This window comes from Lepidochelys olivacea (genome assembly GCF_965140295.1).
Source record: "Lepidochelys olivacea isolate rLepOli2 genome assembly, chromosome: 3".
Lineage (NCBI taxonomy): Eukaryota > Metazoa > Chordata > Testudines > Cheloniidae > Lepidochelys > Lepidochelys olivacea.
The window spans coordinates 69,403,816-69,421,131 of NC_140413.1; the positions used below are offsets into that span (position 1 = coordinate 69,403,816).

The window sequence follows — 17,316 nt, forward strand, 5'->3', positions numbered from 1 at the left end:
CTTCCTTTTGTATAATCATCATCATCGAAGAGATCAACTCCTGTTTTTGTGGTGTCAGTACTTCAGTGTCAGCTTCAGCATTGTAGACAAATTAATCACACACCATGAATGTCAGAGTTTTCCCATTCCGTTTCCCAAAACACCCAATATAAAGCATGTCACATCTAAAAAGATTGTCTCTCACCTTCTCTCGCAACTTCCTTTCCTTCCGTTCTTGCACTGTGGTAAGGTAGTTCACTGCTGCGTATTCCAACACTGAGAGAAAGACGAACACAAAACTGACCCAGAGGTAAATGTCCACAGCTTTGATGTAGGAAACTCGAGGCATGGAGGCGTTTACACCAGTGATGATTGTTGACATGGTCAGCACTGTGGTTATCCCTGGAAAAATCCCCACAAAAATGTACTTCATATGCTAAATATAGTTCAGAAGGCATCTACTATTAATTAGTTTTGTCTCAAAATACGGTACTATACTCAGCACCATTCATAGCCTCTAGAAATGATTTATTAGGTCATCTTGTCTAGCTGCCTCACAATGCAGGATTTTCCCCTACACTGCGTTCCTGAGCACTCTGTCTAGTCAAATTTTTAAATGTAATGGAGCAGCCACCACTTCCCTTGTGATTCTCTTTAACTCTCTAGTGTTTAATTAGGAAGTGATGCTTCAGCCCTAACCTACAGGGACCACTCATTAGATTGCCATTTAGTCATTTTTTTCTGCTTTAGCTATCATCCAGTGTGCCAGTGATGATAAGGACTCTTGGTTCACTGAGAGCATCAATTTGTTTTACACGGTTCACCAAACAGCAGTCAATGACCAAAGACTTTTGGTCACTGCTGAAGTGGACTTGACTGGAATCATTGTCTCAAAAGGGAAAGCCATTTATGTTAAATCTTGTGTGTGAGTGTGGAAATGTCTTGCATGACATGATGTGACAGAAAAGTCATCATGTGCTCACCTTAGCTAAGGTAATTGAAAAGTTTTTAATGGCATCCACTGTATCCATAGTATACATTTTACTGTTAAGGTGATAAAAGTAAAATACTTTCCCTAATTTTCACCAGTTTGCAATAGCCGCTTAACAATTGAGTGCCAGAGCCAAAGAGCATTTGTGTGACTTTAATCAGGTCTTTCCAAACTAGTGAAGTTCTGTCACTTGAGCAGACTCTGCTGCTTTTTGCAGATGCTTGTTACAGTGTGTAGCTCTATAAGTATCACAAACTATGGGAGTAACATGCTATTTTTACTCTGTATTTATAAGAAGTCATATGCACTCATATTCAGAGAGATACACTAGACTTTTCATTACATCTCAGTCTCTCTCTGACCTAGACATTAATAACTGAGCACATCTGTTTCTTTTTTTGTTTTTTAAACAAAAGAAATTCCAACAGTCCTGAATTAGACAAAACTCTCATTTATTTTAAAGCCCATTTCAGGACTGCTAGGTTGGGTCTATAATTAGAAATCTTGATTCACTAGTTCACAAACACTGGAATCTCTTTTCTGTGCTTCCATCTCTTTTTAAAATACAGTTCCATCTTCTGCCCTGATTTAAATTCAGATCTAGAAGATTTATCAATCACGAAGAATCAATTCAACAATGAAGAACATAAGACAAAGCACAGGCCTTAGACTACTTTAATTATCAGATAAAATACACATGTATTTTCCTAGCATATTTAACAAATGAAACAGAGAATTCCCCCTCCCCCTACTCTTCCAAATTCAAAGGTTTTGCCACACTCATGGTTGATGTTAATTGCCCTCACCTAGTGACACTCTAGCAGGTACAGCTCTGCGATCAATCCAGAAGGACACCCACGATAGCATGACCATTAGAGTGGCAGGGAAATAGGTTTGGAGCAAGAAGAAGAAGATGTGGCGGTGTAAAGTGAAATTTATGTATAGTCTATTGTACCATCCTGTTGGGAAGGGGAAAAAGTGTCATGAAGAGCATTTTAATGACACATACAGAGCTGCTACATCTTTCAGAAAATCATATATTTACTTTAGAAGAGTAGACAACCTATAATTGTGAATATATTCAGGGTGGGGGGATTCTATATTCTTCAGATCGTTCACAGCACATAAACTATAATGATCTATAATCCCAAAGATGACAAGGGCAAAGGGAAAGAGACAAGGACTATTACTCAAGTACTTCTTACAAAAATTTCATTTAAATTTCACCTGGCAAATGTTTGAAATTGAACTATAAATATATGGCAAAAGAATAATAAAACCATTTTAAGAAGAATGATACCAGTGCTACTGTAGAAAGCAAGTCTGGAAGTAGTATGAAACTTTTGTATCAAAAACTGAGACAAGGAAATCTTCTCATCGGTTTTCAGGGATTCATTCCCATTTTTCCAGTAAAGCATCAGATCTTCATCAGTGTAAGCATCTTCAGAAAAAAAGAAAAGAAAAAAAGACACAATGTGACTTGGCTTTAGGATATTTCACGTAAACAGTCAGTATTAAAAGTTACTATGTGTGGATAAGGAACATATTAGTGAGATTCACAAATGATTCTAAGGCCACAGTCCTGCATTGTGATCTGCTTGGTGCAAGGGTCCATGTTTCATGGACTCTGGTGCAGGATCAGGCTCTGAATTAGGGAATATCACAAATACTAGTGAGGACAGACTAATAATGCAAAAGGTACTAAGGAGGTTGGAAGTATGGGTGGAAAATAACATTGAATTGTGTTTGGAAAAAATGCAGATGAATGTATCTGCAGAAAATAACCTGAAACACAGATACATCTTTGGAATGCAGTAATGCCAAATAAATAGGGTTTTTAATGGACAGTAGATTAAATAAGGATCTTGCCCTATGATGTAATGTAGCAGCACAAAAAGCCAAACAAAAGACATCACATCATGGTCCATGTCCGCCTTTATACAGCACTGATGTATAACTAGAATGGTACATTTCTGATCACCACACTACCAGAAAAATGTAGACGAATTAGTGAAGATTCAGAGACGAACACCAGAATTGATTAAGGGGCTGAAAAGATGGGTTTATGAGGAAAGTTTATAGGAAGTAATTATGATTAATCTGGCCAAATTTAGGGGGAAAATGAGAGACAGCCATCTAAAATCTTATTTGAAAGATGTAATTGAAGGTGAGAGGTATCACCATAGGTAACAAGTCAACAAATATTTGAAGGGTATAAACACAAAAGAGAGAGAGGAATTATTTAGTGCGATATATGAGCATAATGAGGGAAGAAAGGGATGAAATTTAGCAAAGGAAAATTGAGGCTAAATATCTGGAGAAACATCAGAACAATTAGGTAACTGGTCTTGGGAGACTGATGAATAATCTCCTGAGGATAGCAGTGGAAACACTGTTGTTTAAGACATTTAGGGCTGGATTTACAAAAAGGATTCAGGCACTTAATTGCCACTTTAGGTGCCTCGATCCCAGAATCAGGCCCCAGTGGGATTCACAAATTCAACTAAAATTGCTCAGTGCCTAAATTTTTCCAGTAAAAGTTCCTTCAACACTTATGTTTCTGCCTTTGCACATGTGCGCTGCAGCCCCACGCCAGATGTCCAGATGCCTCAGCCCCAGAGCGACGCATGAATCTAGAGAAGACAGGCTTTCCTTTGCCTAACTTGCTCAGACTTACCCAATGAGGCCCATATAGACAGGCTTACACAAAACACCAAAGGAGGAGAAAGAGGATTTCCCTCATAACTTTTTAGTTCAACGGTAGGGTGACCAGACATCCTGTTTTTAAAGGGACAGTCCCGTAATTTAAGCCCTCCTGCAGGTGTCCTGACTTTTTCTTAAAAACAGGCAAATTGTCCTGTATTTTCTAACCCTCCTCCCCACATCAGTACTGACAGGTCCTGCTGCTGGCCAGATCCCTGCTCATCAGCCACCCTCCCACCAATGAAGAAAGGAGTACTTGTGGCACCTTAGAGACTAACCAATTTATTTGAGCATAAGCTTTCGTGAGCTACAGCTCACTTCATCAGATGCATACCGTGGAAACTGCAGCAGACTTTATATATACACAGAGAATATGAAACAATACCTCCTCCCACCCCACTGTCCTGCTGGTAATAGCTTATCTAAAGTGATCATCAGGTGGGCCATTTGGTGAGTGGGGGAGAAGGGGGTCCAGTGGCCGACGATGGGGGTGGATGTGCAAGGCGGGTGGCAGGGCAAAGCTGCAGCATGCAGGGCCAGCTGATCCATCAGCACAGCCCTCGCTGTATGCCGGCTCTCGGCCAACAGGGCCCTGCCCCCACCCCATCCCATTTCCAGCTGGCACTGGCTGTGTGCTGAGAGTTGCGGTGGCTGATGAGTGCGGACAGACACCAGGCAACAGCCAGTTACATGTCACCCCTGTTTCCCACCCATCAGCCCTTTACGTGCTCCCCCTCTCACTGTCCTCTTCCTGCTTTGTCCCTTTGCCCCCCTGGAACCCCATTGCTCCTCCATATCCCCATCAGTGGGACGTGTCCCACTCCCAGGGCTGTGCGGAAATTAAGCTTCTGGTCAGAGCACTCAGCTCAGCAGCAGCCTGGCCAGCAGGCTCCCTCCCTTCCCCACTGCCAAGACCCTCCGGCTCAGGGTGCTCGCCAGGAGGAGGCAAGCTCTCCATGTGTCAAAGCCCCACCCAGCGCTGGCATGGGGAAGCCTCTCTGCCCCTCAGCTAAACTCTGGAGTGGTGGGGGGGGGGAGAGGGGAGAAGCAATTTCCCGCTTGTTCATGGCCCAAACCTGCAGGCTCCACAGCAGCCTCCAGGGCAGGGGCTTAGCACCCTCTTCACACACCCCCGACCCCAGCCCTGGGTCTTGCCCCCAGAGAGTGTGGGGCTGCTCTGTCCCCTAGGCACCCGCCCCTGCTGAGCCACCTCTCTGGCCAGTTCGCTGAAGCCCCTGCAGTCAGGTTCCCTGGGCCCTGGTGCACAATGCATCCTTAGGGCTCAACCCCTTCCTGCCCGCACTGTAGCCGGTGGGGACAGGAGGCAGCTGGGTTATGTCATTGGCCAGCAGCAGCCTCAAAGTGTTAGCTGCCTTTCAACACTGTGCAGGCAGGAAGGGACAAGCTGCTTCCAGCCATGAGGGTGAGAGAAGAAGAGATTAGCTCTGCAAAGACAGGGGCCAGGTCATCCCTTTCCCCCATCCCCTCTGCGTCTGGAAGCAGCTTCTGTCCCTTCCCTCCCACACAAGGCCGAAAGGCTGCTGCTGGCCACATTCTGGTGTGAACCCTGGCAGAAACTGGGGTGGGGGGTGAGTATGTGACCCTGCATGCCGCAACCCCACACACCTGTTGCCTCGGGAAGACGCAGCACCATGTGCCAGGAGAGGCGGGTCCATCCCAGGGGCCCAGCCAGGCATGGAGGGCAGAGAGCGCTGGGCAGGGAGGGTCAGGTTGGTCGGTCGATCACCCCCCGTGTGAGAGAGGTGAACGGGAGTGTGTGTGTGTGTGTGACCTCTCCCTTGTGAACCCTAAAGCCTTAAAGATAAGAATGTAAATAAAAAGAATCCAACTACGCAGTATTTCTTTTTAACGGGAACTCAGTCAACTTGAACGTTTGTACTGCATAGTTCTGTTGGATTGCTGCTGAACTCGCTTGAATATGAATAATTTCATCAGGTGTCCTGCATTCAGCAGAAGAAAATATGGTCACCCTATCCAGGGGATAGGATACGCACCTGGAATGTGGAAGTTCCCTGGTTCAAGTCCCCCCTCCACCTGAGGAAGCAACAGGATTTGAACAGGGATCTGTCATCACCTCTAAGGTGAACGCTCTAAGCACTGGGCTATGGGATATTTTGATGTGGGGTTCCCTCAGTCTCACCTGTTGCACTCTGGAGGGACTGGATCTTGTGTCTCCCACCTCTAGAGATGAGTGCTCTATCCACCAGTGAATAAGGAGCCTATGTGCCTAACCCAGGTTTGTAAATCCCAGTGATTTTCTAGGTACCTAAAAGTTTCTTTGTGAATCCAGCACTTAAGCATGAAGGCAACTTCATGCCCCTGGTGAGTCCCATTAAGTTGAACTGAATTACCCAAGTTGAACTCAGTGGGACTGCTCATGTACTTTAGTACTTGCAGGCTCCGGCCTATCATTTGTAAAGCACGTTAGAGTCTTTGGGGATGAAAGGTACATAAATTGAAATTGAAAAGAGTAGCAATTGTCCTCCATGATGGTTTCAAACATCATCTCCCAAACAGAGCCAACCAACACAACAGGAATTCTGAGTTTTCCCTCCAAGCCAGTATGTCGTAATAGTCACCAGCCCATGGAGTAAGACCCAAGTTTGACTTTTGTTGTTTTTAATTTGTGTCATCTACTACAAACGCGCTCTCTCTCTCTCACATACACACACACGCTCCCTCCCTTCACAAATAAGGACCTGATCCAAAGCCTATTGACTCAGTGGAAAGACACTCATTGACTTCAACAGGCTTTGACTCAGGGCCTAAAATATTATTTTTCTTTATTCTGAAGTATGTATAACCTACCAATGTGTACAGTCAGCTAAGGGGGACTTGCAGCTAAGAACATCTATACAACTTACAGCTTTCCAGCTCCAGAGAACAAGTCTGTGAGTCCAGGGGAAATCGACTGAAGTCCATGTTACACATCGCTGTCACTGTGATCCTAGAAATCCAAACAGGAAAGGTTACTTCCTAAAAGAGATGCTGTATTCCAGAAAAGGTAGTGGAAATGTGACACAGGGCATGGAAAATATAAATTTTAAATATATAAAAATCATTTCCCAGCTTTAAAAACAGAAACTATGCATAATGTGTTCACATAAAAGAACTAAGAAACTTCCTAATCAGTACAGAGGCCCTGCCCTTCAAATGTATACATGGTTGGATGTGCGCAGGCCATGTGAAGGCTTACACCACATCTGCATGCTTATGATTTCCATAATTGGTGTGGGGCAGTTTGACTCCCAGTCCAGTTAGAGTAGCTTTCAGGGACTGTCGTAATAGACTGGGGCCCCTGAACACTACTGCAACTCAAACAGCAAACAATAATAATATTTTTAGTGTATTTGAGTGTTGTGGCAGGGTCGGCCCAGATGGCTACAGGAGAGTGATAGAAGGCAGCTATATTAGCCCCAGATTAAGCAAGTCTCTTTTCCCTGGGTAAGGTAACAGGGGCGGTTCCAGAACAATCAGGAACTTGCTGGAACCAATTAAGGCAGGCAGGCTAATTAGGACATCTGGAGCCAATTAAGCAGCTGCTAGAATCAATTAAGACAGGCAGGCTAATCAGGGCAAGTGGTTTAAAAAGGACCTCACTTCAGTCAGTGAGGGGTGTGCAAGGAGCTGAGAGTGAGAGGGTGTGCTGCTGGAGGTCTGAGGAGTACAAATGCTATCTGGCATCAGGAGGAAGGTCCTGTGGTGAGGATAAAGAAGGTGTTGGGAGGAGGCCATGGGGAAGTAGCCCAGGGAGTTGTAGCTGTCACACAGCTGTTACAAGAAACACAGTAGACAGCTGTGATCCACAGGGCCCTGGGCTGGAACCCAGAGTAGAGAGCAGGCCCAGGTTCCCCCTCCCCCCTGTTGGATATAAGAGGAGTTGACCTGGACTTTGGGTACCACCAGAGGGAAAGGTCCCTGGCCTGTCCCCGACTCACTAAGTGGATCAGCAGAGACTGTGGGGATTGTTCTCCTTCCTTTTCCCCATGCTGGCCAGTGATGAGGTTAGCTGAGTGAACGGCAGGTTTGAGCCACTAGCAAAAGTGGCCAAACTGAGGGCTGCTGTGAACCTCTGAGGCGAGCAAATCTGCCCATAAGCGCAGGACCCACCAAGGCAGAGGAGGAACTTTGTCACAGTGTGTTTTATTGAATCTCTGTCTTATATTAAATTGGTTTCTTATTTAAAAAAATATTTCACTGGCGTCCAGAATATGATGCTTCCTTTATGTCCAGCAAGGTTCAAGCTTCCTGTTCGTCCCTTATTTTGCTTTCACTCTATCTCAGTCACCACAACAAAGCTGCCTGAGTTCCACATGCATAAATCAGCAACATAAGCATGAAAGGCCCCTCCATCTATGTACTATTAGGGGAAAGCTGCTTTTCTTAGTGCTGGATCAATCTTGTTTAAACTGTGAGAGCTGATTATTATTGGTGGAGTGGGAGGCAGCTATTTTTCCAGTCGTAAGATTTGCCTCTGTTAAATTCACATCTGACCTCGGGATCTGAAACAATCCCGGCTTGAGTTTATAAATCTGAATCTAATCAGCCCTATTATGTAATAACTTTACCAGGGAACCAGGAGGTTTTTTCTAATGAACTGATTTGAAGTGAGGCTCTAGATTCAGTAGGGACAGTCCAGATGTGAGTGATCACTTTAAAGTTTATAGCCCTGTTTATGCTGCCTCTGACTACTTCTCTGGTTCATTTCAAATGTTGACAAAGAACCTTTCTGCTGATCAAGGGATTATGGGCCAAATTCTGCCTTGACGTACACACTGATCACCCCAATGAAGTAACTGGAGTTGTATGGTTTATAAATCAGAGCAGAACTTAGCCAAAGCAGATTTTTGGAGCTCAGACTTCGGTCAGCACAGCTATCATGGTAACAATTTCTCATAAGAACGGCCATACTGGGTCAGACCAAAGGTCCATCAAGCCCAGTATCCTGTCCTCTGACAGTAACCAATGGCAGGTGCCCCAAAGGGAATGAACAGACAGATTATCATCAAGTGATGCATGCCCTGTCACCCAATCCCAGCTTCTGGCAAACAGAGGCTAGGAACACCATTCCTGCCCATCCTGGCGAATAGCCATTGATAGACCTATCTTCCATGAATCTATCTAGCTCCTTTTGAACCCTGTTATAGTATTGGCCTTCACAACACCCTCTAGCAAGGAGTTCCAGAGGTTGATAGTGTGTTGTGTGAAAAAATATTTTCTGGTGTTTGTTTTAAACCTGCTACCTATTAATTTCATTTGGTGGCCCCTTGTTCTTGTATTATGAGAAGGAGTAAATAACATTTCCTTATTTACTTTCTCTATACCACTCATGATTTTGTAGACTTCTATCATATCCCCCCTCAGTCACCTCTTTTCCAAGATGAAAAGTCCCAGTCTTCTTAATCTCTCCTCATACGAAAGCTAATTCTATACCCCTAATCATTTTTGTTGCCTTTTTCTGAACCTTTTCCAATTCCAATATATCTTTTTTTGAGATGGAGCGACCACATCCGCACGCAGTATTCAAGATGTGGGCGTGCCATGGATTTATATAGAGGCAATATGATATTTTCTGTCTTATTATCTATCCCTTTCTTGATGATTCCCAACATTTTTGTTTGCTTTTTGGACTGCCACTGCACATTGAGTGGATGATTTCAGAGAACTATCCACAATGACTCCAAGATCTCTTTCTTGAGTGGTAACAGCTAATTTAGACCCCATCATTGTATATGTATAGTTAGGTTATGTTTTCCAATGTGCATTACTTTGCATTTATCAACATTAAATTTCATCTGCCATTTTGTTGCCCAGTCACCCAGTTTTGTGAGATCCTTTTGTAGCTCTTCACAGTCTGCCTGGGACTTAACTATCTTGAGTAGTTTTGTATCATCTGCAAATTTTTCCACCTCAGTGTTTACCCCATTTTCCAGATTGTTTATGAATATGTTAAATAGGACTGGGGCCAGGTACAGATCCCTGAGGGACACCACTATTTACCTCTCTCCATTCTGAAAACTGTTCTCTACAGTGTTGTCCATCATAGTTAAATACTATGTAACACGGCTGTTACTCTGAAACCTGTCATAGTTAAATACTGTATAACTTTGTATCATTACAATATGCCTTTTTCCTTCCTAATACATGTAGTTATTAACAATTCCTTAGTCAGAGACAGCACAGAAACTCAACCTGTCAATAAGAGATCCCCTCAATTAATGTACATTATAGACCAAATGGTCTTGAATTTATAAGTCCCTAATGTGATTTTGTGAATCCTGCTTATGTGCATACTGTCGGAAGACCACAAGGAAAGTATATTCATACTGCCAAGATGCATATTTACTTGATCTTAACATTGTGATGATATTGTGAAGCAAATTAAAACAATGTGCCCAGTTTTTTTATCTGCTGTATGTTGAAATTGATGAGCAATAGTTCCTAAGAAATATAATTATTTTATTAAAACAAATGTGCATTGCACATGTCATTCCCTTTTCCTGGTCTACTCTCTCTCTCACTTAGGTACTTATATGGCCCCTATTGCCTGAGTATCTGAGCATCTCATGAGTTTTATTGTATTTATCTTCCCCAACACCCTTGTGAGGTAGGGAAGTGCTATTAACTCCATCTCCAAGCGGTGCTTCTCTGCCTCTGCCTCCAAGCATTTCGCCTCTTTCCTCTCCTCTGCTTCCAACTCCAAGCGTTTTAAGGCTATCTGTCTGTCATGTTCTTTTTGTCTCTCTTCAGCTTCAAATTTAGCTAATTCTAGTTTCTGTTGGACCTTGTTTTTTGACATCCTAGCTTCTGCTTGCCTAGCTTACCCAAGAACTAAAAAGGAAAAAAAACCTGCTTGTGAATTTCCTGGCTGTAGCTAACACCTTTGTTTAAAAAAAAACCCTAACACCTTTTCCTCCAGGCAAAGAAAGAGAAAAGGAAAAAAAACCTCCAGCTGTTCTCAGCTCCTGCTTTCCCCAAGCAGCTAAAAGAAGAAAAAGAATTCCTAAGGTTTGTGCTTCTGATTCAAAATTATCTCTGGTTCCAAATGATCCCACCGCTCTGCCACCATGTCAGGGTTCCTTCCCCCCTCTCAACTTTGGGGTACAGGTGTGGGGACCCACAGGCAAGACCCCCTAAGCTTATTTTTACCAGCTTAGCTTAAACTTTCCCAAAGCACAAAGTCCACCTTGTCCTTGAACAGTATGCTGTCACCACCAAGTGATTTAGACAAAGAATCAGGGAAAGTTCCACTTGGAGTTCCTGTTCCCACAAAATATCCCCCTAAGCCCTAACACCCCCTTTCCTGGGGAGGCTTGAGAATAATATCCTAACCAATTGGTACAAAGTGAACACAGACCCAAATCCTTGGATCTTTGGACACTGAAAAAAAATCAATCCATTCTTAAAAGAAGAATTTTATTTAAAAAAAAAAAGAAAAGGTAAAAATCCCCTCCTTAAAATCAGTTTGGAAGATAACTTTACAGGGTATCAAAAGATGCACAAAACACAGAGGAACCCCTTCTAGACTTAGTTTCAAAGTTACAACAAAACACGGATAAACCTCCCTCCAGCAAAGGGAAAATTTACAAGTTGAGAAAACAAAGATAAACTAATACGCCTTGCCTGGCTGTACTAACAACTTCTGTAATATGAGAGACTGGTTCAGAATGGTTTGGAGGACATGGATTGATGTCCCAAGAGCGAACGAACACAGAAACAAAGAACCCAAAACAAAGCCTCCCACCCCCCAATGTGAAAGTATCTTTTGTCCCCATTGGTTCCTTTGTTCAGGTGCCAACCAGGTTATTTGAGCTTCTTAACCCCTTACAGGTAAGGAGGAATTTTAGGCTACCCTTATGGTTAAGACAGCCCCCATTGCCCAAGTATCTGAGCATCTCATGAGTTTTATTGTATTTATCTTCCCCAACACTCTTGTGAGGTAGGGAAGTGCTATTATGCTCATTTTACAGATCAGGAATAGAGAAACTAAGGCCCAGATTCACAAAGGTACTTAGGAGCCTAAACCAGATTTAGGCGCCTAACTCCCATTTGTAGAGTTCACTACAATCCACAAAACTCCTTTCTGGCTGCCACCTAACCCTTTAGGTGCCTAAATTCACTCAGTGCCTAAAGTTTCATTATAAAAGTTCCCCAGTTTCTGCCTCTGGGCATGCACATTGCTGCTTCACTCTAGCTACACAGATGTCTATCTCCCCTCTGAGCCCTAGAGTGATCCACAAACCAGGGGAAGGTAGATGGAGGAGTACCTAACTCACCCATGGGGACCGATTCAGTAGGTCTGCTCTGAACCTGCCTGCTGGATTGGGTCCCATTCAAAATCCTCATGGTAGTGAGAAAAGTGAGATTACAAGTTTGGCTGATGAAGTTAATAGTGTTGGTGTAATATATTTAGACTTCTGTAAGAATTTGGCTTAGTACCACATGACATTTTGATTAAAAAACTAGAATGATACAAAATTAAAATGGCACACATTAAGTGGATTAAAAACTGGCTAATTGATAGGTCTCGATCTAACTATAAACAGCATAATCGAGCAGGTGTGTTTCCAGGGGGGTCCTGTGGGGATCAGTTCGGGGCTCTATGCTATTTAACATTTATATCAATGATCTGGAAGAAAACTTAAAATCATCATTGATAAAGTTTGCAGACAATGCAAAAACTGGGTAACTAGTAAATGATGAAGGGGACAGGTCACTGATTCAGAACAATCTGGACCACTTGGTAAATTGGGAGCAAGCAAACAATATGCATTTTAATATGTCTAAATATAAACATATATATCTAGAAACAAAGAATGTAGGCCATAGTCACACAATGGGAGACTTTATCCTGGGAAGCAGTGACTCTGAAAAAGATTTGGGGGATATGACAGATTAACAGCTGAACATTATTTCCCAGTGTGACACGTATGGCCCAAGAGCTTATGTGATCCTGGGGACGCTTCATAAACAGGGGAATCTCAAGTAGGAGGAGAGAGATTATTTTACCTCTGTATTGGCTACTGGTGGACCACTCTTGGAATATTGTGTTCAGTTCTGGTGCCCACAATTCAAGAAGGATGATAATAAATTAGAGATGGCTCATAGAAGAGCCATGAGAATGATTAAAGGATTAGAAAAATAAATTCAAGGAGCTCAATCAATTTAGCTTAATGAAGAGAAGGTTAAGGGTTGAATTGTTTAGTCTACAAGTATCTACATGGGGGGCAGGAAATATTTAGTAATGAGCTCTTCCATGCTGCAGAAAAAGGTCTAACACTATGCTGTGGCGGCAAGTGGAACCTAGACAAATTCAGACTAGAAATAAGGTGTACATTTTTAACCGCGAGAGTAATTAACCATTAGAATAATTTACCACGGTTGTGGTGGATTCTCCATCAATGACCATTTTAAAATCAAGATTGGATGTTTTTCTAAAAGTTCTGCTCTCGGAATTATTTGGGGAAAGTTCTATGGCCTGTGTTATACAGGAGGTCAGACTAGATGATCACAATGGTACCTTCTCGCCTTGGAATCTATGAATCTGTAAATTTGGTGCTTCTTTTTGCTAACCAGGAGGATACACTGTATCTATATACATTTATTTAAGCTATGATATGGCTTAATTTACATTTATTCAGTTTCTTAACCTTTACCATTTTTGTGTTAGAAAATGGTTAACAATGCAGTTCTTGTATATTAGATGACGATTCATTTTTATGTGTGATTTGTGTCAAGTTCTTTGAATAGAAATTCAAATTAAATTTAAAATGCCCGAAAATAGCATTTTAAATGTTTTTTTATTTGTTAAATAAAACTACCTTAACTATCATGGATCCATAAGAAAAATACAGTAAGTTTACTAAAAACGTGTTTTGCATTTAAAACCAACTGATTTATTAAAGAAAGGAAGTAGTTAGTGAATTGGACTGATTGTTTCTGGTCACCAAGTCAGGTGAGATTTTAGAACTAGTAGATCTCATTCTCTCCCATCTAGTTTTTATTAATAGATTTGAAGAGGCAAAACAAGGTTTCCGGGTTTTTTCAATTCCCACTGGTTTTTTAACTTTTAATTAACTAGTCAGCGAACTGAACTAGTTGAATAAACTGAAATTAAAAAAAACATTCTCCCTGCAACTGCAGAAAAGGCTACTTGCTGTCAAAAGCTGGATTAGCACTTCAACAAATTCTGGTTTCAGGTGCTTCACCTGACTTCCAACAGGTGAAGTGGGTTGACTTTATTTAAACGTTGCAAGCAAACATATACTCCTTAAATTATTAATTTGTATTTAATTTAAATGATTTCAATAGATTATTTTAACTTTCAGCCTTAACATAAGTAGTCCTAATTTTGAATTTAATTTTAAATAGGTGTATTTTTTAAAAAAAACCTGTTTTTAATTTACATTTAAAAAAAAATCTCATTTACATCAAAACCCAATTTAAATTTTAAAAATCCAATTTTTAATTTAAAAAAAAATCACTGATTTTTATCCACTCTGGTCTAAAGGAATTCTGAAAAGCCCTGCAGTCCTTGGGTTCTCCTACCTATCTGGGTCATATTTTCCAACACATACTTCTTATCTTATCCATCTGGAGGAACTGAAGTCCCTCGTCGTGGAAGTCAATGAATGGCTATGCAGGTGGTGTCGGAGAGAAGGCTTTGGATTCTTTGACCATGGGATGGTGTTCCAAGGAGGAGGAGTGCTAGGCAGAGATGGGCTCCACCTAACGAAGAGAGGGAAGAGCATCTTCGCAAGCAGGCTGGCTAACCTAGTGAGGAGGGCTTTAAACTAGGTTCACCGGGGGAAGGAGACCAAAGCCCTGAGGTAAGTGGGGAAGTGGGATTCCGGGAGGAAGCACGAGCAGCAGCGCACAAGACGGCAGGGGTCCTGCCTCATACTGAGAAAGCGGGATGATCAGCGAGTTATCTCAAGTGCCTATACACAAATGTAAGAAGCCTGGGAAACAAGCAGGGAGAACTGGAAGTCCTGGCACAGTCAAGGAATTATGATGTGATTGGAATAACAGGGACTTGGTGGGATAACTCACATGACTGGAGTACTGTCATGGATGGATATAAACTGTTCAGGAAGGACAGGCAGGGCAGAAAAGGTGGAGGAGTGGCATTGTATGTAAGGGAGCAGTATGACTGCTCAGAGCTCAAGTATGAAACTGCAGAAAAACCTGAGTGTCTCTGGATTAAGTTTAGAAGTGTGAGCAACAAGGGTGACGTCGTGGTGGGAGTCAGCTATAGACCACCAGACCAGAGGGATGAGGTGGAGGAGGCTTTCTTCTGGCAACTCATGGAAGTTACTAGATCACAGGCCCTGGTTCTCATGGGAGACTTCAATCACCCTGCTATCTGCTGGGAGAGCAATACAGCGGTGCACAGACAATCCAGGAAGTTTTTGGAAAGGGTAGGGGACAATTTCCTGGTGCAAGTGCTGGAGGAACCAACTAGGGGCAAAGCTCTTCTTGAATTAGTAGGGGAAGCTAAAGTGGATGGGAACCTGGGAGGCAGTGACCATGAGATGGTCGAGTTCAGGATCCTGACACAGGGAAGAAAGGAGAGCAGCAGAATACGTACCCTGGACTTCAGAAAAGCAGACTTTGACTCCCTCAGGGAACTGATGGGCAGGATCCCCTGGGAGAATAACATGAGGGGGAAAGGAGTCCAGGAGAGCTGGCTGTTTTTTAAAGAATCCTTATTGAGGTTCCAGGGACAAACCATCCTGATGTGTAGAAAGAATAGTAAATATGGCAGGTGATCAGCTTGGCTCAACAGTGAAATCCTTGCTGATCTTGAACACAAAAAAGAAGCTTACAAGAAGTGGAAGATTGGACAAATGACCAGGGAAGAGTATAAAAATATTGCTTGGGGATGCAGGAATGAAATCAGGAAGGCCAAATCACACCTGGAGTTGCAGCTAGCAAGAGATGTTAAGAGTAACAAGAAGGGTTTCTTCAGGTATGTTAGCAACAAGAAGAAAGTCAAGGAAAGTGTGGGCCCCTTACTGAATGAGGGAGGCAACCTACTGATAGAGGATGTGGAAAAAGCTAATGTACTCAATGCTTTTTTTGGCCTCTGTCTTAACGAACAAGGTCAGCTCCCAGACTACTGCACTGGGCAGCACAGCATGGGGAGGAGGTGACCAGCCCTCTGTGGAGAAAGAAGTGGTTCGGGACTATTTAGAAAAGCTGGACGAGCACAACTCCATGGGGCCGGATGCGCTGCATCCGAGAGTGCTAAAGGAGTTGGCGGATGTGATTGCAGAGCCATTGGCCATTATCTTTGAAAACTCTTGGTGATCCGGGGAAGTCCCGAACGACTGGAAAAAGGCTAATGTAGTGCCCATCTTTAAAAAAGGGAAGAAGGAGGATCCTGGGAACTACAGGTCAGTCAGCCTCACCTCAGTCCCTGGAAAAATCATGGAGCAGGTCTTCAAGGAATCAATTCTGAAGCACTTAGAGGAGAGGAAAGTGATCAGGAACAGTCAGCATGGATTCACCAAGGGCAAGTCATGCCTGACTAATCTAATTGCCTTCTATGATGAGAACTGGCTCTGTGGATGAGGGGAAAGCGGTGGACGTGTTGTTCCTTGACTTTAGCAAAGCTTTTGACACGGTCTTCCACAGTATCCTCGCCAGCAAGTTAAAGAAGTATGGGCTGGATGAATGGACTATAAGGTGGATAGACAGTTGGCTAGATTGTCGGGCTCAACGCGTAATGATCAATGGCTCCATGTCTAGTTGGCAGCCGGTATCAAGCGGAGTGCCCCAAGGGTCGGTCCTCAGGCCGCTTTTGTTCAATATCTTCATAAATGATCTGGAGGATGGTGTGGATTGCACCCTCAGCAAGTTTGCAGATGACACTAAACTGGGAGGAGAGGTAGATACGCTGGAGGGTAGGGATAGGATACAGAGGGCCCTAGACAAATTAGAGGATTGGGCCAAAAGAAATCTGATGAGGTTCAACAAGGACAAGTGCAGAGTCCTGCACTTAGGATGGAAGAATCCCATGCACCCCTACAGACTAGGGACCAAATGGCTAGGCAGCAGTTCTGCAGAAAAGGACCTAGGGGTTACAGTGAACAAGAAGCTGGATATGAGTCAACAGTATGCCCTTGTTGCCAGGAAGGCTAACAGCATTTTGGGCTGTATACGTAGGGGCACTGCCAGCAGATCGAGGGACGTGATCAGTCCCCTCTATTCGACATTGGTGAGGCCTCATCTGGAGTACTGAGTCCAGTTTTGAGCCCCACACTACAAGAAGGATGTGGAAAAATTGAAAAACGTCCAGCGGAGGGCAACAAAAATGATTAGGGGGCTGGAACACATGACTTATGAGGAGAGGCTGAGGGAACTGGGATTGTTTAGTCTGCAGAAGAGAAGAATGAGGGGGGATTTGATAGCTGCTTTCAACTACCTGAAAGGGGGTTCCAAAGAGGATGGATCTAGACTGTTCTCAGTGGTAGCTGATGACAGAACGAGGAGTAATGGTCTCAAGTTGCAGTGGGGGAGGTTTAGGTTGGATATTAAGAAAAACTATTTCACTAGGAGAGTGGTGAAACACTGGAATGCGTTACCTAGGGAGGTGGTGGAATCTTCTTCCTTAGATA

The 17,316-nt window shown here is 43.2% G+C and overlaps 1 protein-coding gene across 2 annotated transcripts in view; it reads right to left on the bottom strand.

The window, feature by feature from the left end:
* Nucleotides 1-17,316, bottom strand: part of LOC311518976 (gamma-aminobutyric acid receptor subunit rho-2) — a gene marked incomplete at its 5' end in the record, with an annotated part of 64,131 nt that overhangs the window by 5,601 nt on the left and 41,214 nt on the right. For both annotated transcript variants that reach the window (XM_084625056.1, XM_084625055.1), the window contains 4 exons: nucleotides 185-381; nucleotides 1,777-1,929; nucleotides 2,271-2,411; nucleotides 6,559-6,641. In XM_084625056.1, the coding sequence (XP_084481182.1) occupies nucleotides 185-381; nucleotides 1,777-1,929; nucleotides 2,271-2,411; nucleotides 6,559-6,641 (574 nt within the window). The remainder of the gene's footprint in view (nucleotides 1-184; nucleotides 382-1,776; nucleotides 1,930-2,270; nucleotides 2,412-6,558; nucleotides 6,642-17,316) is intronic.